General features: G+C 43.6%; 1 protein-coding gene and 1 long non-coding RNA gene across 2 annotated transcripts; one reads left to right on the forward strand and one right to left on the reverse strand.

Annotated features, from left to right (window-relative positions):
• Window positions 1-1,114: 1,114 nt before the first annotated feature.
• Window positions 1,115-25,751, reverse strand: UBQLN1 (ubiquilin 1). Its single transcript, XM_018566360.1, has 11 exons — window positions 25,602-25,751; window positions 17,374-17,525; window positions 17,130-17,263; window positions 14,937-15,199; window positions 13,141-13,299; window positions 12,815-13,034; window positions 11,474-11,616; window positions 6,341-6,424; window positions 4,728-4,843; window positions 4,211-4,376; window positions 1,115-1,903 (listed from the first exon to the last, which is right to left on the reverse strand). The coding sequence occupies exons 1-11, from the start codon at window positions 25,716-25,718 to the stop codon at window positions 1,751-1,753; spliced, it is 1,707 nt and encodes a 568-aa protein (XP_018421862.1). The 5' UTR covers window positions 25,719-25,751; the 3' UTR covers window positions 1,115-1,750.
• On the forward strand, window positions 10,627-25,833 carry LOC108795161. Its single transcript, XR_001941739.1, has 3 exons — window positions 10,627-10,637; window positions 14,575-14,580; window positions 25,750-25,833. It is a non-coding gene; the product is annotated as an uncharacterized LOC108795161 (long non-coding RNA).
• Window positions 25,834-26,524: the final 691 nt, after the last annotated feature.

The following is a 26,524-nucleotide window of genomic DNA, read 5'->3' on the forward strand; positions in this document are numbered from 1 at the left end:
CACTTTAGAAGCATGGAGATCACTGGCAGTGTGTACAGCAAATGCCAAGATCAGTTTAAAATTAAGTTTCAACAATATGCATCACTACTGATTAAGATCCTACAAGTGTCAGCAAACGTCTGACTCCCAGCCGCTGCAGAACTACCAACTTCAACTTGTAGTTCCACAGGTGGAGGGGACCACATCTTACGCAACATTGCCTTAAAGCTGAACATTAGGCAAACAGCTAAATACAGTACATAGCTGCATATATTGGCATTGTTTTACCTGCCAAAGAATTAGTAATTGCCAGAAGCCAATCGAGTGGTCCTGACACCCCTTGCCAGACAGCACAGCCAGGTTTTTCATTCCACCACAGCACCGCACCAGTCTGCTGCTTAGACATGAAAGAGCTTCAGCACACTGATTAAGTCAGCATTCTGCTCTCTTCTCCCCTCAGTGCATGCACACTGGAGAAGAGCCTGATTGGTTAAGAGAGCTAGCCATCAATCTCAGATGTGCAGGGCGTAGCAGGAGTCTGAAATTCAAGACAGATTCAGGTAACTAAACTATTAGCATTTAAAAATGCATTTCAGGATTTTAATATGTAACCATAATAATTTTTAAATATTTGCTTGCAGTTCAGCTTTAAAATCGCAATTCAATGGTTTTGCAGAATTTCAGGCTAACCCAATATTGTATAACACAGCGAAACAGTAATTAACTTTGTAAATAGTGTTTATTGTACAGTGTATTTTTTTTTCTTTTTTCCCTCCTGCCTATGCAGGTTCTTGAAGCATCCCTAGTGACTATTGTTCCCATTCTGGTTGCTTAGCCCAAGGGCATGATAGAATCTAGTGTAAAAATTCCACTGACAGTAAGGTAACCCTGAAAATAGAGACAAATTGGATCGTTTATCATACTGCGCTGTGGATACTTCAAAATCCTGGACTGGCATTACAAATTCAAAGCCGACTGGCTTCATACCCACATTAAGAAATCGGAAGAGGAAGGTATGCTTTGAGAGTTTCTCGCCTAAATTGTGTTCAACCCAACCAAAATCTAGTAAACGGTACAACATAATAACTATTGCAGCTACATTGTGTTTCTGACCAGAATTCATTTTTTTTTTTTTTAAAGGCCATTACTCCACATTTACCTAAATACCAAGTTTCTTATTCTGTGGGTGTGCAGCTAGAACTACCGTCAATGGACTGCCGCAAAATGATACTTGTTTACATAGGTGATCACAAGGGAAAAACATAAGGCTAAAGGAAATCAAGCAGTATGAATCTTACAGCAATATGCTAGCAAAAATACAAGCTAAAGTCACAAAAAGCGATAGTGTATCACTAATTATAACCTTATCTATTTGACTTCCGGTGTTGTTTGTCTGTAGAATACATCAATTACTAACAGAGGCTATTGATTTAAGCAAATACCCTTTGACGGATAAAAAGGTTCGCTGAAACCTGTTAGCCAACTGCAGAAGCTATTCATTGGAAAAAAAAAAAATCACAAGCAACGCAGTGTGTGGGGAGTAGATGGTCTGTACTACATGCAACAAGTCCAAAGAAAAAAGAAAAAGCTTTGATTCCCACAGTTTCAGATAAACCACTGCACTTCATCCAGATTTAAATGCTTCAGGTTTAGTTTGTTATGACAAGGAACTCCAGGAGTCAAACTGAAATAAAGCAGGTGTTTTATCGAGACTTAAAAGCCATTATCAAAAATAAATTACACTTTTTTTTTTCTGGATTGGGAACGATTGCTATGAAGGTTGGGATCCCAGTAGTCGTTCGATAGCTGCATTGATGTCTCCTCCAGTTGCTATTAAAGCTTGTACATTTGCTTCTCTGTTTAGGAAACCCATTGCACTGAGCTGCTCCAGCTGCTGCTGGAATCTGGCTTCTGGATTCTGGCCCTAGAGAAAATACAACACGGATAAGATCATCAAGTTTGAAATTTAATGCAAGTCTGTAAAAAAAAAAGTCCCTCTGCCCTTTTGAGAGAAAAAGAGGCCATCATTTTACAGTTTATGGTTAACCTGTCCCAACTAGGGATGCACCAAAATTTCGGCCGCCGAAACATATCGGCCGAAAATGGCACTTTGGGCAAAATGCCGAAAGTGCAACTTTTTGACCAAAATTGCGCTGCATCCATTGTTTCTCTCCTCCCCGTTGTGCAGTGCTCTATGTTCCCTCTGACACAGCGCAGTGTCCAGAAGGGAGGAGACAAACTGTCAGAGGAGGCCGAGCGGTGCGGGGGAGGAGAGCAATGTGACCACTCGGCGTGTCACAGGAGGAGGAGACAGTGATGCGCTGGTACAGGAGCGTGAGCTGGCGGTGAGGGGGGAGGTCGCTCAGCCTCCTGTGGCAGCGAGTCAGAATGGAGAGCAGTACAAGCACTCAGCAATCGCTGAGTGTTTATAACTAAGTGGACACAGAATGAATGTAAATAACTGGTACTATGTACCAGTTATGAATGAATAGGAAATTATCTACATCACTTCCTGTTCATTCATGATTGTGGACATGGTAAACATACTATCTCCACAAGTTATCAATGAACAGGATCACTCAGGGGGAATTTATCAAAACTGGAGCAGCTGTGGATGGCAACCAATCAGCTTCTCTCTTCAGTTTGTTCAGTTATGGTTTGAAAATGAAAGAGAATCTGATTGGTTGCCATGCACAGCTGCTCCAGATTTTGTCTCCTCCAGTTTTGATAAATTCCCCTCACTGTATAGAGCCTTCATGCAGAAAAAGAGATTGTGTCCGCAAACTTTTTCTATTTTAAAAGGGAAATATCAGGGGTCTGTTTAGACAGACCCCTGATATTTCCCAGAAGCCCCCAGCAGTAAAGTTAAAAAATAAAAATATTCATAAAAATAAATATTTTAACACAAAAAAAAGGTTTTAGAAAAAAAATATTTTAGTTTTCGGCATGATTTTTTTTTTTCATATACAAAAGTGTGTGTATATATATAAAACATCTCATGAAAAACTGTAGTGTGTGCCCTGCCTTACAGTGCTGACCCATATGCGCTCTCACTTTACACGTGACAAAAACAGAACGGGGAAGAAAACACTTGCAACTAATTGAGGCAACCACCAAAAATTAAGCGTGATACTGGCTTGCAAAAACTCTTTCCTGGTCCACAGTCTCCAGTATAATTTGTGAATACGCCAAAACAATAAATCCGCATTGCAGACTACCACGGACCAAACTCCTGAGTATATATATTAAACTGCGCAAAAAAATTATGAGGGAAAAAAGAAGAGCTGTGTCTCCAAGATAGATTGTTTATTTGTAAACAATTTCTAAAAATACCATGGCAATGAAAGTTAACACAGAGACCACTGTGTCCCATATGCAGAACACTCATATGTCTTTTCACTTAACATTAATACAAATACACAATCAATATATAGAGATCCCTGCTTAATACCGATAAAGGGGGTTGCCACCACTAAGGCAGTGAGAACACATTTAATACATTTTAACTTGCAATACCATGGTACTGTAAACAAATGTGCACAATTTGCGGGAACACAGCTCTATTTATCTTTCATTACTTGCAGCTTGATATATGTACATTAGGAGCGTGGTCCGTGGTAACCTGCAACACAGATTTATTGTTTTGGGAGTGATCAGGGATTTAGGAAATCATGTTTCTACTTGGCGCCATCTAGTGCTAGCTGACAGAACTACAGTCATGGAGGAAATTCTGCGTCTACTAGGCATAATTTAGTGGCAGTTGATGAAACTGCATATAAAACACTCATAAACTTGGTTGTCTGGGAGTTTTTTGTTGCTGTGACGACTGGGATTTGTCCAGCCCTGGTCTAGCCAAATGACTAAGATGAACATTACAATAACCGAGTACATTAGTAACCCATTATAGTTTCCCTTTAATCAATTTAAACTACAACTGAGGGTGCCACTTTATTTGGTTCTTCAGCCCTAAAAAATTACGTTTGTATTCAACAGTACCTGACACAAAAGACATTAGGGGGGGGGATTTATCAAGACTGGAGCAGAAAAAAAAACCAATAAGCTGCTCTCTTTAATTTTCAAATGTGAAACAAACTGAAGAGAGGACCCGATTGGTTGCTATGCACAGCTGCAGCAGATTTGGATACATTCCCCCCATTGAGTCAAGTAACATTCTGATAAACATATTCTGCTGCATAAATGGTCAAAGTTTTGATGTCACAGCAAACTTTACCTGTGGATTAGCACCAGACAAGGCTTGCAACATCTGCTGTATAAACTGCTGGTGCCCTGGCTCAGAGATTCCAGACAAAGGAGTGGTAGTCTCAGTTGGCCCAGGGGTGGGCACAGTTGTGGAAGGTGGGCTGGCTGTACCACCTAAACCTCCAAATGGAGTAGTGCTAAGAGGAAGCAGGAATAGAAAACAAATCACTCAATCTTTTAAAATAGAAGTTTATGCAAACAGAAAAAAATATGGCAAAATGTTGATTCCTCTATATGAAGAATTTAATAGTTTGGTCTGGGCAACAAATTCTAAACACTGCACATCCTATATTTATATCAGGATTATAAAAATAAGTTGATTAACATAATCCACAGAATGCATTCTTGTGTACATAGTAGTTCACGCAAAAACAACCCACAGTTGTGATAGGAGCATGCAAGTGTATGGTTTAAGAATTAGTATGCAAGTAGAAGAATGCAGTACAACCACAGATACAGATAAAACATTTTCTTAGAAGGGACTTTACCCTGGAACTAGGGAGGGAGCTTCAGTGGCCAAAGTCTGCAATCCCTGCTGGATCTGTAATAAGGCTTGCATTGCTCTGGGGTTAGACATAGCTGACAGAGTTTCTGGATTCTGCATCTAGAAGGAAAAAAGAAACAAATGAGTCAAAACTGTTTTCCTAAAATCATAACCAAAACACATCATGTGCAGCTATATAAATCGCTGCTGAACAAAAGATTAGGATGTGTATTCAATATTTATGTTGCACACCTAACAAAGTAACAAACGTTTTGAATTTGTAAATACACCAGCCCCTTTCCCTCTATACTAGAATGCGCTGAGATACTGGCAAGTATGATGTCCAAAACACAAAAGTACAACATAACAATGAATAATGTCACTATTCGTTTAATGTACTTTCAGACAAAGTGCACTTTGCATTCTTTTTGTCTGCCTCCCCTGACCTAACAGATCCCACAGATGCATATTTACCAAGATCCGGCACCCGTGGCCTCCCATGTTTGTTTAGATGACCCCATAGAAGTCTTTGGGGCTGTACTGTGAGGGTGCGGCCAGGAAAAAAAAAAAAATGTATAAACACATTAGGGTAACCTAAGGTACAACATGTGGAGCCAGGACATCACCAAAAACAAAACCAAAAAACCCCACACTTTGGGACTTTTGGGGACTTTACGGAGAAAAGGGCCTGGGAACTCCAGTGGTTAAAGCATAAAACACAGCACTGGCATTTGAACCATTTACCTGCCAGATGACCTGTGATTGTGTTCAGTCAGTCTTTTAATTCACACCCTCCCACCACATTTTCTATTTCTACTTTCCAATTTCTTTTGTCATCAGCTGCTTTCTCCTTGGTCAGGGAAACAGTATCACCGTCCAATAAAGGGGAAGGTGGCATAAGAAGCCAGAAGGACACAAGAGATTTCCCCTGTCTGGCTGTGCGGCAGAGGTGAATGAATGACTAGGCTGAACAGAATTCCAACTCCTCAAGCAAGAAAAAGAATCCATAGATCTACATTTTAGCTTTAGCTACATGAAGTTGTTCTTTAAGAAATGGCTGCACTTATTTGTTCGCTCTATTAGTAGACTGCAATGGACCCACAGTGTATGTTTTCTAAATGATACAAGAATTAGAATGGTGCAGGAGGGGGCGTGGCGGTGCATTAAGATCTGCAAAAAATAGTGTTTGCAGCATTTTTTTGAAGATCGCACTGGACCGGAACGCAGGCACTAATGTGCCACACGTTCGGGTGCTGGCGATTGCACTGCGGGCGGGGGGCGTGGCTGCTGTGCCATTGAGTTCAATGCACCGCCACATACCCTCCCACCCCCCAAAAAAAGTGAGCCGGCCGGGTTGCGTTGCAGAGGCTGAACGCACTGGAACGCTCACTTGATGGCGTGACTGGGCCCTAAATGTGAGGCACTCAACATCCAAGTTTTTTTTTCTATTTAATAATCTGATGAAGAAACATGCAGACATTGCAGTTTCTGAGTAGCTCTACATGGCAGGAAGTGCTTAGGTTACATGGATGTAAAGTGAACCAAGGTCAAAAGGTTCAGAGGCTAAATGCATCTTAATATTTACAGGAGGTTTCACTTCATTCTCTTTTCACATACCTGTTGTAGGAAAATTGGCATCTGCTGTCTCATTTGATCTTGAAGTTGAGGATTTCCAGCAAAGAGGGGATTGTTTTGCATCATCTGATGAGAAAAAGTTTGCTACCTTGAGTTTTCATTAACCACTTAAAGGCCATGGTGTTTCACCCCCTTCCCATGCAGGCCATTTTTCAGTTTTCAGCACTGCAGTACTTTGACTGACATTTATTCCGTCATGCAACGCTGTACTGAAATGAATTTTATACCATTTTTTGGGGACCGATAGAGCTTTCTTTTGGTGGTATTTAATCACCACTGGGGTTTTTACTTTTTACTATATAACAAAAAAAGTACCCTAAATTTTGAAAAAAAAACATGTTTCCCTATAAAATGTTATGAAACATTTATTTTCACCCCAATTTTTTGGTATAATATAAAAGACGGGGTCACATCGGGTAAATAGACACTAAACATGTCAACCTTTAAAATTGCGCGCGCCCGCGAAATCGCAGAAAACTTCCCGCAACCAAAATTGGCCATAGGCGATGCTTTAAACGTATTTACCGCTCATCAGTTTAGTGTCATCAGTGATTGATGGCCCTAGAATTATTGTTCTCACTGCGACGTTCGCGGCGATATGTAACATGTGCTGCATAATGGGCGCAATCGTCGTTTTTGTACATAGGCGCACCCGACGCATGTTTGCGTGTTTATGTGGGGGGGCGGAGGACTTTAAAACATTTTTTGTGTTATTTTGTTTAATTATTATTTGTGAATATTTTTTTTAGCTTCTTTATTTTTTTTTAATGCTGTAATTTTTTTTTTAGACTTAACTTTATTGCTATAAACATAGGGGACTAAGGAATCCCCTATGTAATAGCCAATTCACCAAACAGGTCCTCTTTATGGAGACATCAGGGGTCTCCAAGACCTCTGATGTCACCTACGGACCCCCGAGAAGCTGATGAAGCAGAGATCTGCTTCATCAGCTTCTCTCCGGTGTTCTGCACCGGAGAGTGACACTGAATGCAGGAAGTGATGTAATATACATCACTTCCTGCATTCGGGGACAGGAAGAGAGATCAAAGGGATGATCAAGTAATGATCTACCTTTGATCTGCTGTTAGAGCGTTCGGTGCCGCACACGAGAAGGGGGAGGGGCAGGACGTCTTAAGACGCCCTCCCGCTCCTAGCAGACTTCCGTCGGGCCGTTCACGAACGGCCATGGACGGAAGGTAGTTAAAAATTGTACACATTAAAGTTGAATAAGCTAAAATCATATGAATGTATTTTTCCACTGTTTGTGCCCAAAGGCAAATGCGTAGTGAAATTGCTCAGAATTTGTGCAAGCTATCTCCGGCAAACATGCTGTGTGAGCTGTGATGCTTTACATCACTTCCTGTTCATTCATGAGTTTCTCAATGGGTGGAAGCAGCTCACTACAGAGACCTCTACCCATTTATAACTGGATGATAGTAAATGTTTTACTAATCACCAGTTATGAATGGGAAGCCCCAGTATGGAGTGCTTTCCATTGAGTGCTGAAGGCTGCAGAAAAAGATTGAAGAATCTCAAAAAAGAAAAGAGAAAGAGATAGAAAAATATATTGAGGACACAGTCCTCTATTTCAAAAAGAGAAATGTCAGGGGTCTGTTTAGACTAGGGCTGCAACAACTAATCGACATAATCGATTATTGAAAAAGTTGTCAACTTTTTCAATCATCGATTAATCGGCTTCTGATTGGTTGGCCCTGTTCACGTCTCCACAGACGCTGCGCGCCACACCTCCTCCTCCCCACCTCACGCTCTCCACTGCCAGACCCGCCCACCCGCATCCACGCTCCACACGCCGCACCTCCTCCTGCACCTCACGCTCACCGCCCGCCCAAATCCACGATCGGCACTGGGACGCAGGGAGAAGAAGTAAGGAGGAGCAGGTGTGGGCGCATGAGAGCCACCGATAGACAAGCCCGATCTCAGAAGCAAGTTGCTGGAAGACTGCTCAGGTAAGCCTGCACTTTCCCACACATGCTGCTCTATAATGTATTGCTGGGATTTGTATTCCTCTATAGCTGATGGTACATTGTGCTGTATATTATACAGAGCAATGTACCATCAGCTATAGAGGAATACAAATCCCAGAAATACATTGTACACTGTATGTATAACGTATTGCTGGGATTTGTTGTATCCCTATATAGCTGGTGGTATTCTGCATTAATAATACATTATACAGCGCAACGCAGAATACCACCAGCTGTAGAGGAGTACAACAGATCCCAGCAATAATACATTATACAGTGGTGCAATGCCAAATACCACTAGCTATAGAGGACTACAACACCCAGCAATAGTACATTATACAGCGCAATGCAGAATACCACCAGCTATAATGTACTATTGTTGGAATTTGTTGTATTCTGGTGGTATTCTGCATTCATTGCTGTATAATTTTACACTTTTTTACTTCCACCGCTCCAAGCTTGCTCCTGTGATGCACTGCAATCTCAATACAAACTAGTAGTCCCATCAGTGGAGCCATTTTTTAAAATTGATTTTATTTTTTATCAGATTAACCGATTAGTCGAACTTAATAATCGGCTAACTAATCGATTTTGAAAATAATCGTTAGCTGCAGCTCTAGTTTAGACCCCTGATATTTCCCTGAAGCAACAGGCTGATCCTCTAGTTTGAGTGCTGTGCGGTGCATACAAGCTCAAAAACACTTCTTTAATTTGAGAGTAGTAGCAGTGGTCTGCGACTCCTCAGTCAAGGATTTGAGTGACTCAGAATCATTAAGAGCTCAGACGTCACTAAGGGAACAAGTAAAACAGATACAGAATTTGATGGAGAGGGCATAGTGAGATCAGACTAAGCAAACAGCTGGGAAATGTGGGTTATAATGTCCTGTATGGCAGTGGAAAACTCAGATGAAAGGGCAGAGGACCCAGCCAAATGGGAATCCAAAGAGGGAAGGGACTCAAGTAGCAGAAGATAGCATGACTACAAGTTGCAGACGCGGGCACCATCAGTTGTCACGCTTTAACCCCTGACCCGTTCGTAGAATGTGAGCTGGTAGCAGGTGAAGATCAGCAACTGTAGGGTCAGAAGCCTGGAGGTGACCGAAGTCAAAGTAGGCAGGCAGCAGGAATGGATTAAAGTTCCATGTGGCTCTTTGCAAGCTGGAGCAGCAGCGTGGAGCTGCTTCCTTAACACTGCATGGAAGAGTGTGGAGCATGTGTGCATGACACCCCAGTCAGCAGATATGTTAGTGATCAGTCCCACAGTGTTAACTCCTTCTGTGGTAAAACCAGCAGCAAAAAAGGAATAATAGTGCCCACGTACCAATAAAAATAAGAAAGCCCCTGATGCTCAGCCTTCCCAGCCTACTCACTCAAAAACAGAGCAAGCACAGATGTAATGCATAATAATCCTAGACAAAAAACGAGCGCTTAACCACTCCCGCACGGCAAGGGAACCTTTTTTTTTCTCTCCTGGGAACAGGCTTTAAAACTTCCCGTTTTCCTCAATGAATGAGAAAGAAATGCAATTTCTAGGTTCTTAAAAGTAAGCAGTGGTAGCTAAATCATTCTGCTCAAATGATGAAATCTGTATTGATCTGTCCAGCTGAAGTTCCCAGCACAGTGAATGTCAATTATTAACCAAGAAAACAATTATTAATTGAGGTCATGGTCCATGAGCCGCACATTTTTTGAACTACAGAATACCAACTACCTCTACAGCCTACCTCCAGCCTATTTTTATTTTTCCCCGGTAGCAGGGACGGGTAAAACCTTGATGGTTTTTAATACTCTTGTGACCTCATAAGGGAGGCTTCCACTCACCCTCTGTCCCTGTTACTCTTGTTAGTCTCCAAGACAGGAAAAATCTCCCCAGTGGGAACACAAGCAGCAATAAAAGACTAATTCTACCCAACTTTCAAAGGTTTTTCAACTGCTTAAACTTAAACCTGGGGCGCATTTCTAAGGGCCCATGCAAATTGTGTGTGGCGTGGTAATGTTCCTGTAGGCCGTTCATTTTGAACAGGCTGCTAATGCACCGGAGCAGCACCCCACAATGCACTGTTCACATCTGTGCACTGTATATAAGTAGGAATGCACCGATATTTCGGCAGCCGAAACATACCAGCCAAAAATGGCACTTTTGGCAAAATGCCGAAAGTGCAATTTTTTGGCCAAAATAGCGGTGCATCCGCTTTCTCTCTTCCCCGCTCGGCGCTGCTCTGTGTCCCAGCGGGGAGGAGAGAAACTGTCACAGGAGGCAGAGCGATGTGGGAGGAGAGTGCTGTGAGCAGCCGGTGTCTCTCCTCCCTGCACCGCTCAGCCGCCTGTCACAGATCAGGAAAAGTGGCGGTGTGGGACAGCTGACAGCTCTCAAAGCTGCCACAGGAGGTCAGCCGGCAGTTTGGGGTAGGAGTCAGCTGTCAGATGAGATCTCCTCCCTGCACGGCCAATCCAGGATGGAGAGCAGGTACAAACACTCAGTGATTGCTGAGTGTTTGTAAATAATTGAGGACATAGTATGTTGACTATATCCTCAATTATGAATGAATGGGAAGTGATCTACATCACTTCCTGTTCATTCTTTGTTGTGGTTATAGTATACACACTCTGTCCTCATGGTATGAATGAACAGGACCACTCAGTATAGAGGATTCCTGTTCATTAACAACTGGGTCTGCTGAATAAGAGATGGAGGGCTCTGTGTTCTAAATCTCTTTTTCTATTTTAAAAGGAAACATCAGTGGTCTGTTTGGACCCCTAATATTTCCCCGAAGCCCCTAAAAGTAAAGTAAAAAATACAAATATTTAATTAAAAAAAGTTTGTAAAAAATGAAAATATAATATTGAAAAAAAATTGGAAAAAAAAGATAGAAATACAACATTTTCGGTTTCGGTCAGCCTTTTTTTTTTTCATTTCGGTTTAAAAATTTTCAATCCGGTGCGCCTCTATATATGAGCAATGCACAAATACCCATGCACTAACATGAGTTGTGGTAATGTCCGTGTTGCTGCAATGCACATATGCGAGTGTGGCCTAAAATCTAGATAATATACCAGTGTAAGCACCGTTCAGATAAGACAAGCTCTTCAAACATCTAATTAGACACAAAATACCAAATGACTACCTCACCTGGGCTGCAAGTTCCGGATTCTGGCTGAGAGACTGCATCATGTTTCTCATGTAAGGAGCAGATAACATATTTTGCATTAACTGGGGATTTTCAGTTATTTGCTGCATCATGCTCTGCATACCAGGTGTATTGAACATCCCAGCTGTAGGAAACAAAAAGGGATTACACACGGCCATCTTTTAGATCTTAAATATTAATTATTTACATAAAGATTTCACAAGTTTATTATTATTATTATTATATTATTCAAAAATATTAAAGTATGAATATGTGCTTTCTGGAAATGATGGTGCAACTACTTTCAATTATAAGAAAAGCATACTATATTTTGCAGTGCTTTAAAGAAAGGGCCTTTACTTTTGGGCTAACCAATCATGAGCTGTCAGTGATCTTAGCTGGGCCCTTAGTAAAATCTCCACTTCATAGAATCATGTTCCATACCAAACACTGATGAGGACTAGAAATTCAGAAATACTCACCCAATCCTCTGAGCTGGCTGACTGTGACAATGCTCCCTCCTGCCCGTCTCCTCCTCTGCTATAGCGATGGTATGCCTCGCCCTCCTCACAGCCATGGTGTATAGAACGTGATGCAACGGGAGCCAGGCTGGAAGGACCAGTCTAAGAACAAGCCAGCTTGGAGGATCGGGCGAGTAGAAAATGTATTTTTCCTTCCGAGACCAAAACAAGCAGTTAACCCTTGCAGTACGGGGTTAGCCCACTGCAAGGGTTAATAAAGAGCTCTTTTTTAACCCTGTCTGTACTGGCTCACTTCATAATATTTTCTACAGTCTGTCCCAACAAAAGGGGTAAAGCATTGTATTTTAACGAGACAACCACACTCCACACATTCCTGTCCTCAGTCTTTCTACAAGGACAAGTCACGGTGAAGGTACTCAGAAATACTTGGATTAACCTCTTGCCGTCCGCCCGTTAAGAAAAAACGGACGGACGGCAGACTCGCATCAGCGGGTTGCCGTGTCCAGACGGCATTTTTTTAGTCTGCTGCAACAAAACACATCCAGAAGGTAAGAAACATTTAAAAATATTGTTTTTTTCAGTATGCTGTGTGAATGGGAACACATATTAGTGGGTTTTTCTCAAATTTGACTGCAAAAGTGGAAATGCACAACAATCACATGACCTCCTAAATTACATTTACGAATTAGCCAGAACTGGACTTTTACAATTTGTACAAACCCCATGGCTGCTTTTTACGTCTCAGGTGTGTAGACATAGGAAGGCTGTACATTATTTTCCAAAGTTGTTCAAAACATTTTCCAACTTGGCAACTACATAATAAAGCACTCATTTCAAATGATTTAACATTACTGAACATACCTCCCAGACCTGAAGAGAGGTTAGGTAAAGTGGGGCCTGGCGTTGAGCTGGTGCTGCCCCCACTGTTGGTGCCTGTTTGGCTGCCTCCACCTCCTGATGAAGATGAATCTGACTGAGGAGCCCAGGGGTTGGGTAAAGGATCCCGGTTTTCTGTCCTTGATGGGGGATTTCCAAAATTTGCCACGTTGCTCATTAGTGAAGCAAATGGGTTGCCACCAAACTAAAAGAAGAGATATCACTTATCATCCAACAATAAGGTGCAAATCTTGGACAACTTATATATTTTATGGGTTCGGACTTCAGCTCCGGATTTTAAAAGGAAATACCTGTTCTTGAGCAGCATTTAGCATCGGCTCTTGAATGTCTGTGTACATTCTGCGCAGAGCATTGTAGCCTCCAGGGATACTTTCCAGATTGCTCAAGGCTCGGTCTTGATTCCTCATCATCTCTTGCATCATTGCTGGATTCCGAGCCAGTTCTAACGTCTATGAAAGACATAGTGGGGTTTAAATAATCTTATTTAAGCTCACAGAAGGGCAGAACATATACATACACTAATCAACCATAACAGTATGACCACTGAAAGGTGAAGTGAATTCCAGTGCAATGCTTTGGGCAGGGTTCTGCTGAGAAACCTTGGGTCCTGCCATTCATGTGGATGTTACTCTGACATCTACTACCTACCTAAACATTGTTGTTGACCAAGTACACCCCTTCAAGAAAACTGTATATCCTGATAGCAGTGGCCACTTTCAACACGATAACGTGTCTTGCCACATTTCAAAAAATGGTTCAAGAATGGTTTGAGTAACGCAAAAAAGGAGTTTGAGGTTTTGACTTGGCCTCCAAATTCTCCAGATCTCAATCCAATCGGGTCTCTGTGGGATGTGCTGGAAAAACAAGTCCGATCCATGGAGGTTACACCTTGCAACTTACAGGACTTAAAGATCTACTACTGATGGCTCGGTGTCAGATACCACAGCATACGTTCAGAGGTCTATCGGAGTCCATGCCTTGACGAGTCGAGGCTCTTTTGGCGGCAAAAGAAGGAGCTACTCAATATTAGGTGGGTGGTTATAAAGTTGTGGCTGATCATTATACTGTACATAACAAACATCTGCTTAAAACTGCCCAGACTCGCATTAGATCTGGCAGAACGCTCCTAAAACATACCTTATAACTGCAAAAAAGGCAGGAGGCTTTAGATCAACAGTATGCCTATGTCACAGACCTTTCTTACTAGTTTACATTCCTGTTGACTTATCCAAGATATACATTAGGTACAAAATGGGCACGCTAAGCTCTTACACCCCGTTTATATAGGGTACAAATATGCTGGGCAAACAGACACGTTTTCTAATGTTACTAATTATTAGGATGAGACTCGGGAACTCTAGCAGGAAGAAGAATTTGCTGTGATAGACATATCTGAAACTCGGGGCTCACCAAGATCAACCTGATTAAATATTACTTTTGGGCAGACTGGCCCTTTCAACTTGATGGGTGGCTGCAGGACAACGCAAACAATTCTCTACAGGGACCCTGTCAGACATTGTGTAAGATAATAGGATTGAAAAAATGTTTTGGGGAAAATAAAGAACTTCATGCATTCCTCCAATTACTCACAAATGACAATGGAGAAGGCAGCAGTTAATAAAATAATAATGTCTAGTGTTGCAAATATCACAGCTATAAAGACACCTGAAGACAAGGGGTTGCTGAACACCACTGTTCTTTGTATGGTGGATCTCCTTCAAAAGCTTTTTGTGGATAGAGTGAGGATGGGTTAAACATTGGTCAGGTTTGGGTTACTCCAATTCACTCTCCCCCTTCCAGTAACAGTGATGGAAAGTGTGATGAGAACTCTCCAACAGGACAAGGAGTAATAAAAACAACATTTTATATCAGAACAATGAGCTTCTCTAAATGAATAAAACAGGTGTGATATTTAACATGCTGCTTAGATGTAAGATTAGGTGTGTTCCCTTACAACGACAAGTGGAATCTGACACTCTTTTCATGCAGTTTTCAACCAACACTAATATTTCTGCAGTAAAAACATGGAAATATCTCATGAAAGGACAGCTTTGTCCTGCATAACAGAAAACAAAAAAGAACATACTTGTCGCATTATGTCAGGATTATTAAGCATGTGACTGATCTCAGGATTTCTCTGGATTAATTGCTGCATTTGTGGATTGGCCATAATTAGTTGACGCATCAAGTCAGGGTTAGACAGCATGCTCTGTACAAATGGGTTTTCCATGATCTGAACCATCATCTCTGGATTGGACATAAGTTGTCTCTGCATCTGGCTCTGTAGCTCAGAGAAGTTTGATGAATTCATGCCCAAACCGCTGAGCCCAGCCAGACCACCAAGGCCCCCTGGGAAAATAAAGCAAGAGTTCATTAACCATTTCAGTATAAAACAGAAGATACAACACTTAAACTTGTATATAATCCCCAATAATGAACATCTTTTATTCGGTCCCATTTGGTCTGTTAAATATACAATTGAAAAGGGTTTCATTAGATCTGTTTGGGAAGTCCAAACAAAAAAAAAACCAAACAATACCTGTTGATCGTGCCAGATATCTTGTGAGACAATAATTTCCTGTACTCTCCTGCCTGTGCCGACTGTTATCAGTTAGTACTTTTCTCAGCTATGTTTGTAGAATACAGAACACCTCAACCCATGTTCTAGATATAAAGGTGAGGAGAAGGTGCTCTGTAAGCCAAATACACTTCCTGTCCTTGGGTGACAATACTGGATCAATGGAGGAGCAGCACAGTTTGTGAGAGTTGTCTCCTAGGACAGGAAGTCTGTTACTGGGAGGGTCACTCAGTGCAAATAAAAGAAAACCAATGGAGTCACCGCATTTAAAGCATACCTATATCCAAAACTTTCCTCTATATATTTTTGGATATAATGGGGGAAGCGTTAGTAGCCGTCATGTTTTTTCTTCTCTAGATAGGCAGAGCCAGCTGTCACTCACGCAGCTGAGCGGATCCCGTCGTCTAAGTCGGGATCCGCTCCGGCGTCTCAGTATACCGCGAGCAGTAGCTCGCGGTATACTGAGCTTAGGGTAACGGGAGGACGCTAGTTTGTGTCCTCCCGTTACCCTAAGGAGAACTATGGGGAAAAACACCGACCCCATAGTTCTCCTTTAAGCCCAAGGAAACTGCCACACCTCCAATATCTGAAAAGTGCTGTGGTCACGTGGGGGTTAAGTTTAAAGTGCGTGCAAACTATCAATTAACTAGTCTAATTTGCTCCTTATCTCAAGGGGTCCAGATCTTGGACTACAGAACAATTACAATGTTGCATAGAGTGGACGCCATCCATTTCAGTCAAAAATAAGATTTATGTCGTCAGTCCACAATGAAAATCAAGACCAGAGTGCATTTCTGGCACAGTAACAGGTATTTTGCTGTACATGCAGATTGTTTACAGGGATAAAACATTGAGGACATGTGCCAAAAGAAAAAAAGCTCATGTACTGTTTGCAGCAACAGGCGTTTTGCTTATTGCAACAAAACACTCAGAACAGGGCCATAGAAATGAATGGGGTTTTTTGGGGGGCATATTTTTTGTGCATTTTATAGGACAGAAAAAGCGCTACAAAACGCTCAGCGCGAACCAGGCCTAAAAGCCTTAAATAAGCAAATAGGTGAATTAAAATAAAAAGTGGCTGCCATTTGAAAAACTACATGCATACAAATTTATGGCTGGGCTTTGCTTTAATAATACTAAATCACAGCCTTGGAACAAAAATGCAGCAAATGAAACTGAAGAAAAAGACAGCAGTTATAAACACTAAGGCCTCATTCACAGGAGAAAAAGCCGGCATGTACAGCTCCATGCTGCGTGCACGGCCATATCGGGCAGCTCCCGGGAAGAACAGGTGCTGCGTGTGATTAGTACGCAGCCCCTGTCCTTCTCTATGGGACAACGCGGCTGTACGCCGCTCTACGCTCACCCGCCCTGCACGTCCATGCAGGTGTCCATACTCTGACAGGATGCATCCTGTCAGCGTCTGAGCCGGGACACCCGCACGGACGTGCAGAGCAGCCCGTCTCGTGAGTGACAGGGGCTGCGTACTAATCACATGCAGCAACTCTCCTTCCCAGGAGCTGCCCAATACGGCCGTGCACGCAGCACAGAGCTGTATGCGCCGGCCGATTCTCGTGTGAATGAGGTCTAAAAGTCCAAGTTTCTCTTGACAGCCAGGCATTTGCATTTCCAGGAGAGGTCAGCAATGATGGCCCATGCATTTCTCTCAGGACAAGTCTTGCAGATGCACTGACAACTTACCTAAACCAAATGGAGTATTTGTGGTGGATGAGCTGGTAGATGTGCTGTTGGAAGTTGTAGAAGTGGATGCTGGACTGCTGGGGCTATTGGGCTGAGTAGTGGTGGTGGCAGCAGCAGCAGGAGCAGCTTGTGACCTGTATAAAGAACAGAAATATACAGCAGTTGCGCAGAAGTAACGTTTATATCGGTGGAACTAAACTTTGCAGAAATGGGAAAAGGTAACAAAGGTGGTATAACAATGTACCTGTTCTGCGTTTTAACGACAAGATGAACAGTGAGTCCGTCATGGATACCATGCTGACTGAGTGTGTCTTGGTCCTTTAAGATCTTTCCAGCAAATATCAACACAAGCTGGTCCGTGCTGGATTTGAATCGCTTTGATATGTCCTCCTTAAACTGAAAAGCAAACAGAACAATGCCGTAACTAAAATAGCTAAACAAACATATACATTGATCTACTGTGTTGTCAAGGTCCAATGTAACGTAATAACATTATTACTGAGGTACAATCCTGCCGACTTCAAGCAGGAGTGGAGTATTTATAATTTTTTTTTTTTTATGTACGGTAGTTATTTTTAAAGGCGCCCACTAGAGATTCTGCCTTTCTTTTTGTTTTCCTGGACAGACTGTAGTGGAAAATCCAAACTTTTACACATACCAGCGTTCGCTCACCTCTCGATCCTGTCACAGCTCTTTGCCGTGACAGGGGAGGGGCTGGATTCCCCCCGCTCCGATCCGCCAGCGCTGACTGGCAGAACGGACGGGGGAGGGTACAGCTGATTCTGCATCTAGATAGGCAGAGCCAGCTGTCAGTCACGCAGCTGGGCGGATCCCGGCATAATTGTCGGGATCCGCTTCAGCTGCGGCGTCTCAGTATACCACGAGCAGCAGCTCGCGGTATACTGAGCCTAGGGTGACGGGAGGACGCTAGTTCGTGTCCTCCCGTTATCCTAAGGAGAACTATGGGGAAAAGCCTTAACCCCATAGTTCTCCTTTACAGAAAGACCCTCTGTCAGCTTTTATTTGTTCCCTATGGCAGATTTTCCCTCACTTCCTGTGTGGTAAAGGTTTGTCAACAAAAAAAACCCCGGATATCACTATAACCTTTCCCCATTCTATCCAAAACTAAACTAAAAAAAGACAGGAAGAGATACACTTCAAATGTAGAATAAGACTGGTATAACCGGTACATAACCGATACGGTTCATATAATGCCTCTAAACTCACATTTCACTGGACGGCATACTGAATATCCACCTGCCATATCTACAGACACGCATTGTTTTTACCATTTGGTCTTGTGAACAACATAGCTAAATCTAGGCAAATCATGGAGCTATGACTGGAGTTATTTTTATTTGCATATAAATTGATAGTAACTCTCAAGCAACCACCCGCCCAAAATGCAAAGATGCACAGTCCGGGGGGCAGTCAAAAATGCATCAGATTGTAGAAAGAAATCTTACATTAATAAAACAATAAGAAACATGGATCTTCAGAATTTCTTGGGTATAAGCAGCCAAGGCAAGTCACTGCTTTCCAGAGTTTGAGTGATATCCCTGCGTTCATCCTTCCAGCCTTCCTCTTCCTTAGCTGTCGTGTACACCTCTGTGACGTGACATTACAGAGGTGCTTCAGGGTTACCTTGTGCTGTGTTAGGAAGCGCATTCATTTGAATGGGCTGTGTACAACAGCAGTGTGTGCACCTCCTAATGTTTTAACTACTAGAAGACCAGGTATTACACCCCCTTCCCATCCAGGCCTCTACAGCAGAGCCCGGAAAAGGCGGAGGGGATGCGCACACATGCACACAACATAAAAGCAATCGGGCAGCTCTATAGCCGCCCGACCGCTTGTTCGTAAACAGCCACCACCAGCTCTTTAAATTACAGTCGGTTTCCTGCTCGTGCGCACATGGAGCGGTGCATATGAGCGAAAGCAGGCAATGAACGTTTCTAAACACCCACCCGCATTCAAGAAGCCACCATATGGTTGTTACAATGGCCGGACGGAAAGTGGTTATATTACGTTGCACCACATCGCATTGTAACAGGGTGTAATACAGTGCACATGCAATGGCTAGGTGCATTGGCACCTGACATTAAGAAAATGGCACAGCATTGCACCTAACGTTGCAACAAGTGATGCAGAATAGTGTACGGAATGAATACAGCCTTAGATCGTTTGCTGTAAATCCTTCATAAAACTCTGTATCCCCTGGCTCCCCCTGGTCCAGTTGTTTTCTTTTACATTCCCACTACTGGAATGTAATCCATCACTAAGGATTAAGCGTGTTGTCATTATCAGGAAGGCAGCAGAAAGTGAATTTTATGGGCACCATGACTGTATATTATGGGCGCATGTCTGTACTGTTCCCTGATTAGCAAATATTTTATGCAAGATTCTTTCTGGATAGACAGATTATGGAGAGGGAGTTTGATGATTGTTAATCTCTCAAAATGCATTTGGAAGACAGTGATCTTGCTAAACATCCTCTTCTAAAGAAGTGCTAGAGATCTATTTTGAAGATGTGTATCTTCGCAGTGTTAAAAGATTTCTGCAAGTTTTGTTTTGGCTATGTTGTAGGGCCACCCGTGGTACTGTGCATTGTTCACTATGAATAGCATACACTAACATGTTATTTTAAATGGCAGTCATGTATGACTGTGATGTGATGAATCCCTTGGATGAGCTGCAGAATGTCAGCTCAAGCTCCAGTGCTCAGCTCTATACTGATTAGAGCTTTGCATAGGCCATGGAGGCCAAGTTTAGCCAACACAAAGTTATGTACACACACCTTTGGGTACCAGAAATTGCATAGTTATTTTACTCTACAGGAGACAGGTTTGGAGAATGCAGCAGGATTGCGAGTGCTCATACTACCAAAAGAGGATGTGACTTCATGGCTGGATAGGGGCAGAGCAAGGAACTCTAGCTAGCAAAGACATCTAACCACTGGAAGTCCCCTCTGAAAAGGTACGAGAAGCCAATGTCTAGTGCCATTCTTCCAGACTGGGATACATAAACAGTCACAGTTGAGTTTTTCGGAAACGGCATAGGTCTAGACCAGGGTTGGGCAACTCCGGCCCTCGAGCTGTTGTGGAACTACAACTCCCATAAGGAATTGCAAGACTGACATTTACAGGCATGACTCCCAGAGGCGTGTGGGGATTTGCAGTTAAAGCATAGCTGGAGGGTTGGAGTTACCCACCTCTGGTCTTGGCAGTCAGTGCCGTGATATGCCCCAGCATGGGGAGGGGAGGCATAGCACAGAATATTGACAGAGCTAAGGACTGATAATTAATACAGATCTAGCATACAGCTTGTGAGTCAGAACACACCAGTTCCCTCAGAGAGGATGTGAAAAGAAACCTGACATAAGAGGAATACCGTGGCTTTAACTGCTAAACTCCTTCTGTAAATGCTAGTTGCTTGGCTGGCACACTGATCCACTAGCCTAGTAAAAACTAGTAAGAACTCCAGAGCTGCATTCTTGTTTTATAGGTCATGGGATCAATATTTTGGTCCAAGGATCAGCATGACAGCCAGGTATGCAGCATTTACTTGAGGGAGGAGAACAAGTGGAAAGATATACACAGGCTCTTCTGGCTGGCATACAGGCTCTTTGCCTCCCTCTCTAGCTGCCGTTAATGTGAGGTTAGTTTTTCTCAAAGATCACAACAAGGACTCCAGAGTACCCATGGGGTAGTTTCTAACAGCTTAGAAACACATGTTGTGTGTTTACATTAGAGGGTTGACAGGCTGCCAAGATTATGTTCTAATAGAAAACCAGAGAAGATTTCAGTGATTTTTTAAAATACATTTCTCCCCAATGCTCCTACATAGAGAGGCGAATACGTTTGTTTTAAAGGAGAACTATGAGGTGAATGCTTTTCTCTCATCTCATAGTTCTAGCCGACCTGTGACAATGAGACTGTCACAGGTCGGCTCAGTAGATCGGGAGGTGAGTGAACACATACCGGGTTCCCTCACCTCTCGATCCTGTCACGGCTCTCTGCATCTCTGGATTCCCGCCTCCCCGCTCCGATCCGTCAGCGCTGACTGGTGGAACGGACGGGGGAGGGACGGGTACAGCTGGCTCTGCCTCTAGATAGGCAGAGCCAGCTGTCAGTCACGCAGCTGGGCGGATCCAGACATAATTGTCGCGATTCGCTTCAGCTGCGGCGTCTTAATATACCGCGAGCAGCAGCTGGCGGTATACTGCGGAGTCTCAGTATACCGTGAGCTACAGCTCGCGGTATACTGAGCCTAGGGTGACGGGAGGACGCTAGTTTGCGTCCTCCCGTTACCCTAAGGAGAACTATGGGGAAAACACTTAACCCCATAGTTCTCCTTTAAAGTGCTTGTTCAGGACATGTAAATCCCTTAGTATGCATAATCTGGGTACAGGTACACTTTAAGTGCCTGTTTATACATTCGCACTGCAGTAAAGTGTGCATGACTGCAACGTGCCTTGCAAACGGATGTACATTGCCTTGCTCTGCCAAAAATGCTACCTTCTTTTGCTGCATTTGGCAGCCTATTCCAATAAATAGCCTGCCTTAAATCAACACACGTACACTAATGCAGCCCAACCATTCCCTGAGATCCAGTGAAATTACTTTACCTAGCTGAGGTAAACAGGTGTTATCCCACTAGATTAGCTAACCTCCTTTTACATCGGAGACCATGTTATAAAGTCATTGGTGCGACCTTCAGGGCTTGTTCACACCGAATGCGGTGCGTTCCAGAGTGTTAGCTGCAAGGAAAGCACCGCAATCCCTCACAAAACTTCCCCCTGCCTTCTGGGGCGGGAGGGGGCGTGGCGGTGCGTTGAATCCAATGGCACCGCTTCCATGCCACCCCCGCAGTGCGATCGGACACGTGGCAAAACCTTGCCTGCGTTCCATTCCACTGCAAACGCAAAAAAATAGAGCAAGCTTTGCCACGCGTCTGATCGCACAGCGGGCGGGCGTGGATGTGGTGCCATTGAATTCAATGCCCCCATGCCCCCTCCCACCCCAGAAGGCAGGATGAAGTTTTGTGAGGGATCGCGGTGCGTTCCAGGAGCTACCACTCTGGAGTGCACCGCATTCGGTGTGAACAAGCCCTTAATAAGATTTTTTTAAAGTAGAAAAGTAAAACAGAAATCTTCATAACAACTGTCCTGTTTGTTTCCTTTATTACTGCCTGGAGATTTTTAACAACTGGTGAGAGGGATTCCATGGGCAATGTGACGTAAATTCCATATATCACAGCAATGGTCACAAATAAATCTACCAACTACCCTTGAAACTATTCAGCCCATAGGGAGATTGTCACCAAACCTGCAGTCAACAAGTAAACAGAAGAGCAGATCAGGTAGATTTTGAGTACGGTCACGTCCCGATTGTTAGATGAAGTGAAATCAGGAGGAAGTTGTCAGATTTCTTATTAAACTTAAAGCTGAACTCCAGATATTACTTAGCCCAGCGGAAGTATGCACATAAGATACCTGATCGGCCCACCAGAATACTAGAAAAAGTCAGAGCTAATACAGTGCTTTGCGGCTATCCTCCAGACCCTGTATGGCACTGAGCTTCGTGGCTTCCCCTCTGCGTGGACAATGTGCAGGTCGTGATGTCATTACCCCACGTTTAATCAGAAGCACCTTGCATTCCCTGATAACAATTCTAGGCATTCCCTGAATGGACGCTGTGCATAAAGAGCAACCCCCCTTGTGTTTTCAGGAGCAGGGGGGAAGCCACACAGCACAATACATGGAACATTGCTTTAAAGCAGCCTTTATTAACCAGGGTGACATTTTGTAGTAGTGGGACTGATGTGAAGGGGGGAATGAATCTGATGTGAAGAGGGTTCCTGATGTAAAATGGGAACTCTGATGTGACAGGGGGGCTCCTGATGTGATGTGAAACGGGGGCTTTTAACGTGAAGTGAGCCCTTGATTTGAAGGGGGCTCTTTGATGTGAAGGGGGGAAACCCACTTTTTGGGAAGTTTTTGTGTGGGGTCCCCCTTAAAATCCATGACATTTTAGACCGGGGTGCCTCAAAATTTTGCATACTTTTAGGGCTTGTTCACACCATATACAGTGCGTTCCAGCACGGTTAGCTGCTGGAAAGCATAATAAACTCACTCCTGCATTCTGGGGCTGGAGGGGGCATGGCACTGCTTCGAAGTCAATGGCACCGCAGCCACCCCCCAAACGTGGGCTCAACAACGCCTGCATTCCAGTCCAGTACGATCAGAAAAGATAGCTCATGCATTGTTTTCCGATTGCAATGGATCGGAGCACAGGCATTGTTGTGCCCGCGTTCTGCTGCAGGCGATCACACTGCCGACAGGGGGGCATGGCTGTGGTGCCTTGGACTTTAATGCACCGCCGTGCCCCACCCCAGAACGCAGGAGGGAGTTTAATATGCTGTACAGTGCACTCCAGCAGCTAACCGCGCTGGAAAGCTCTGTATATGGTGTGAGCAAGCCCTAAAAGGATGACTAAAAACAAAAAAAAAGGTTGAGAAACGCTGCTTTAAAGCGCTGTAGTAGCTGCGGTTTTACAGGATCCCCGTGGCCCGATCAGGTATGACATATGCATTCTGCTACTTGGACATGCAGGACCAACGCATGTATACATAATATTTCTCCACCTAAAATTAGTGGAGAAAAAATGTCAGCACAAGGGGCGAAGGGGTTTCTTCTCAGTTAGACCAGTCAGGGTCTGGAACTCACTGCCGCATGCTGAGAGTGTGGAATCATTCAAGAGGCGATTGGACAATTTCCTCAGTGACCGTAATATACAGGGGTACAAGTACTCCTAAGAACGAGAACATACAGGGACCTATACACACGCACACATCAGTAGCACCATACACATACACACAATAGGTTGAACTCGATGGACGTGCGTCTTTATTCAACCTCAAATACTATGTAACATTTTATATCTGGAGTATAAAATATAAGGACATTGAACGAAATGACAATTACTAGCAGGTCATAGATCCCTTAATAAACAATCTCTACAAACATTTCCACAATACTAGATACTTGTCACCAATAAGTAGAGATGCCACAGCTGACCAATGTTCAAAACCCCTGCTTTACTGAAGTAGACAAGTGTGAGTATGTCCTGTATTCACATAACAGACAACTTTCTGAGACTGATGAGTCAGAATTGTACAGAACTGGAATGCCTGTTTCTTAGCATTGATCATGTGACTCTCTTGCTGCGTTTGTGAAAAGAGGACTGGATGGTCATTGGTTCATGCAGCTCTTACAATATTCCTGGATTACGTAACACTAGCTAGGACTGGGCAAATACTGGGCAGACAGCAAAACATGACTAGTTTAGGCAATACTCTGACTATTTAGTCTGAAATGATTGTAATTGGTGCATTTACTTATCAGAGATTTGTATTTGGCCTTCATTTAATCCCAAAACTAAAAGCTAATATATTGCATTTTACCAACCCTTCAATGTGGAGGCTGCATTTGTTTTCTTCACTTCAGGGTATTTTGTCTTTATTTTCACCCATGATCCCATTAACACATTTCCTGTCATAGGGTGATCCGGATCACCATGTTGTATATATGGATAAGCAACGTTGTCACCCTAACTTGCTCTCCTGAGTAGGACTACAAACACATTCCTTTCTCCTCACCTTTATTAAATGGGGAGGGGGTGTCTATAGTTCACAGAAAATGACTGGGAAAGTCGAAAACATTGTTGGCGAGATCAGTTCAGTGCACAGGAAGATACAATGAAGCATCTCCTTTAATGAAATATCACTTGTGACATTCCAGTAAAGTTCTAACAAAACAAAGACAACAGTGCGATGCGTCTTGATCGAGCGCACCAACACTGTTTCAGACACACCAGCAGCCGTGCAGTGTATTGCGGGTGCTGGCGTGAACGGGCCCTTACATGGACAGGAGGAAATGTCAATGGACTACAAGTGCGGTGATGTCATCACACTTGTATTTAATTAAGAGCTACAAGTCCCTGTGTCGCAGTGGCCGATGGGGCTTGTAGTCTCTCCAGTCACAGATCCTGTCGAGGGATCTGTGAATGGATGATGCGGCTGTGTGGGCGGAGAACAAAAATTAAGAAAAAAAAGATGTACACAAGACTGGGGGGGACCCCCAGTTAGTGGTGGCTGGATCTGACCATGTTTCAGGTTACACCATAAATATGGGCAGAAAAGTAAACATAGCCTTTCATTTCCTGTTGGGTCTACAAAACAGGAAATGGAGGGAAATCTCCCCAATTGCACACAATTGGTAAAAGGATTGAAACCATTCCCTACTCTATCCAAAATGAAAAAACAAAGTTAGGATTTCAGATATAGTTTAGGATATGGATGTCTATTATCAGCCATCTGCCTGTAATGGTGAATAGAAGGATCCCAGTACTGTGAACTGTGCCCTGATGTGCGGTGAACATCTGGATCGTGCAGCCACAATGTAGCTCTCACCTCACTGACGCTGCTGTTCTCCGGCACCGCGAACTCCTCTTTCTCCTTGGGGGTCTTCACAGTGACTTTAATAATCCTCGGGGAGTCAGAGGAGGATGAAGCGGGGGAATCGGACATGGCTGTGAGATGCTGGTAGGATAGTATTGAGCGGCCGGGAGATGGCGGGGAAGGTGAACTGACAAGGTCCTGACTGACGTCTCCTATAGAGCCGGCTCTATGTACAACATGTGAGAGGCGCTCTCCGGCTATCGGGCGGTGCTGGCGCAGCTCAGGCCGCACTAACAGCTCTTCCTCATAGCACGGCGTCACCAGTACGTCACCGCACAGCACTCTGGGACAGCCCGGCCTCCTCTCACGGTGGGTGCTTGCTTTGCGAGCTTGGCTACAGCAACAAGCCCTTTGGCGGCACGGTCACTAGTAACAGGTCCGCCTAAGCCGGTAATTTTTTCACCTGAGGGTAGACCGGAAAAAAAAAAAAAAGCGGCGGTCGCGATATGATGACGTCTGCAGTATCATAGAAACTGCTAGAACAGAGCGCAGCATTCCAGAAATATTGTCATGCCCGCTGGAGGGGGAGTTGCTTGCAGAAACGATGTCGCTGGTAACGTGCGGCAGCCATTTTGTTGGTGGGGGGAAAAAAAACATGCAATGTTAAAGTACACCTTCACTCAAAAAAATAAAAACCCATTATAGCATTCTATTCTTCCCTCATCCACTATTAAAAAAGCCAACCTTTTAAATTTTTTTTGGGGAGCTGTGCCTTGTCATGAATGATGTTTCAGTCTCAATTGGAAAGTAATATCCCCAGGCCAGGCATATGTGACATTGGTATCCCAGAAGGCATTACTTTCTACCATTCAAAGAACAATACGTAAACAGACACCATGCCAGACCTCACATGTGTGCAGAGTACTGGCATTTGC

This window comes from Nanorana parkeri, unplaced genomic scaffold (assembly GCF_000935625.1).
Source record: "Nanorana parkeri isolate BGI_ZX_2015 unplaced genomic scaffold, ASM93562v1 scaffold941, whole genome shotgun sequence".
NCBI lineage: Eukaryota > Metazoa > Chordata > Amphibia > Anura > Dicroglossidae > Nanorana > Nanorana parkeri.

Excerpts from the sequence above, each read along its gene's own strand:
- UBQLN1 (XM_018566360.1), bottom strand. The coding sequence starts at position 25,718 with ATGTCCGATTCCCCCGCTTCATCCTCCTCTGACTCCCCGAGGATTATT. Across the intron at positions 15,200-17,129 it reads AAATACTCCATTTGGTTTAG|GGGGCCTTGGTGGTCTGGCT; the intron begins GTAAGTTGTCAG and ends TTATTTTCCCAG. Across the intron at positions 13,035-13,140 it reads TAAATGCTGCTCAAGAACAG|TTTGGTGGCAACCCATTTGC; the intron begins GTATTTCCTTTT and ends CTCTTCTTTTAG.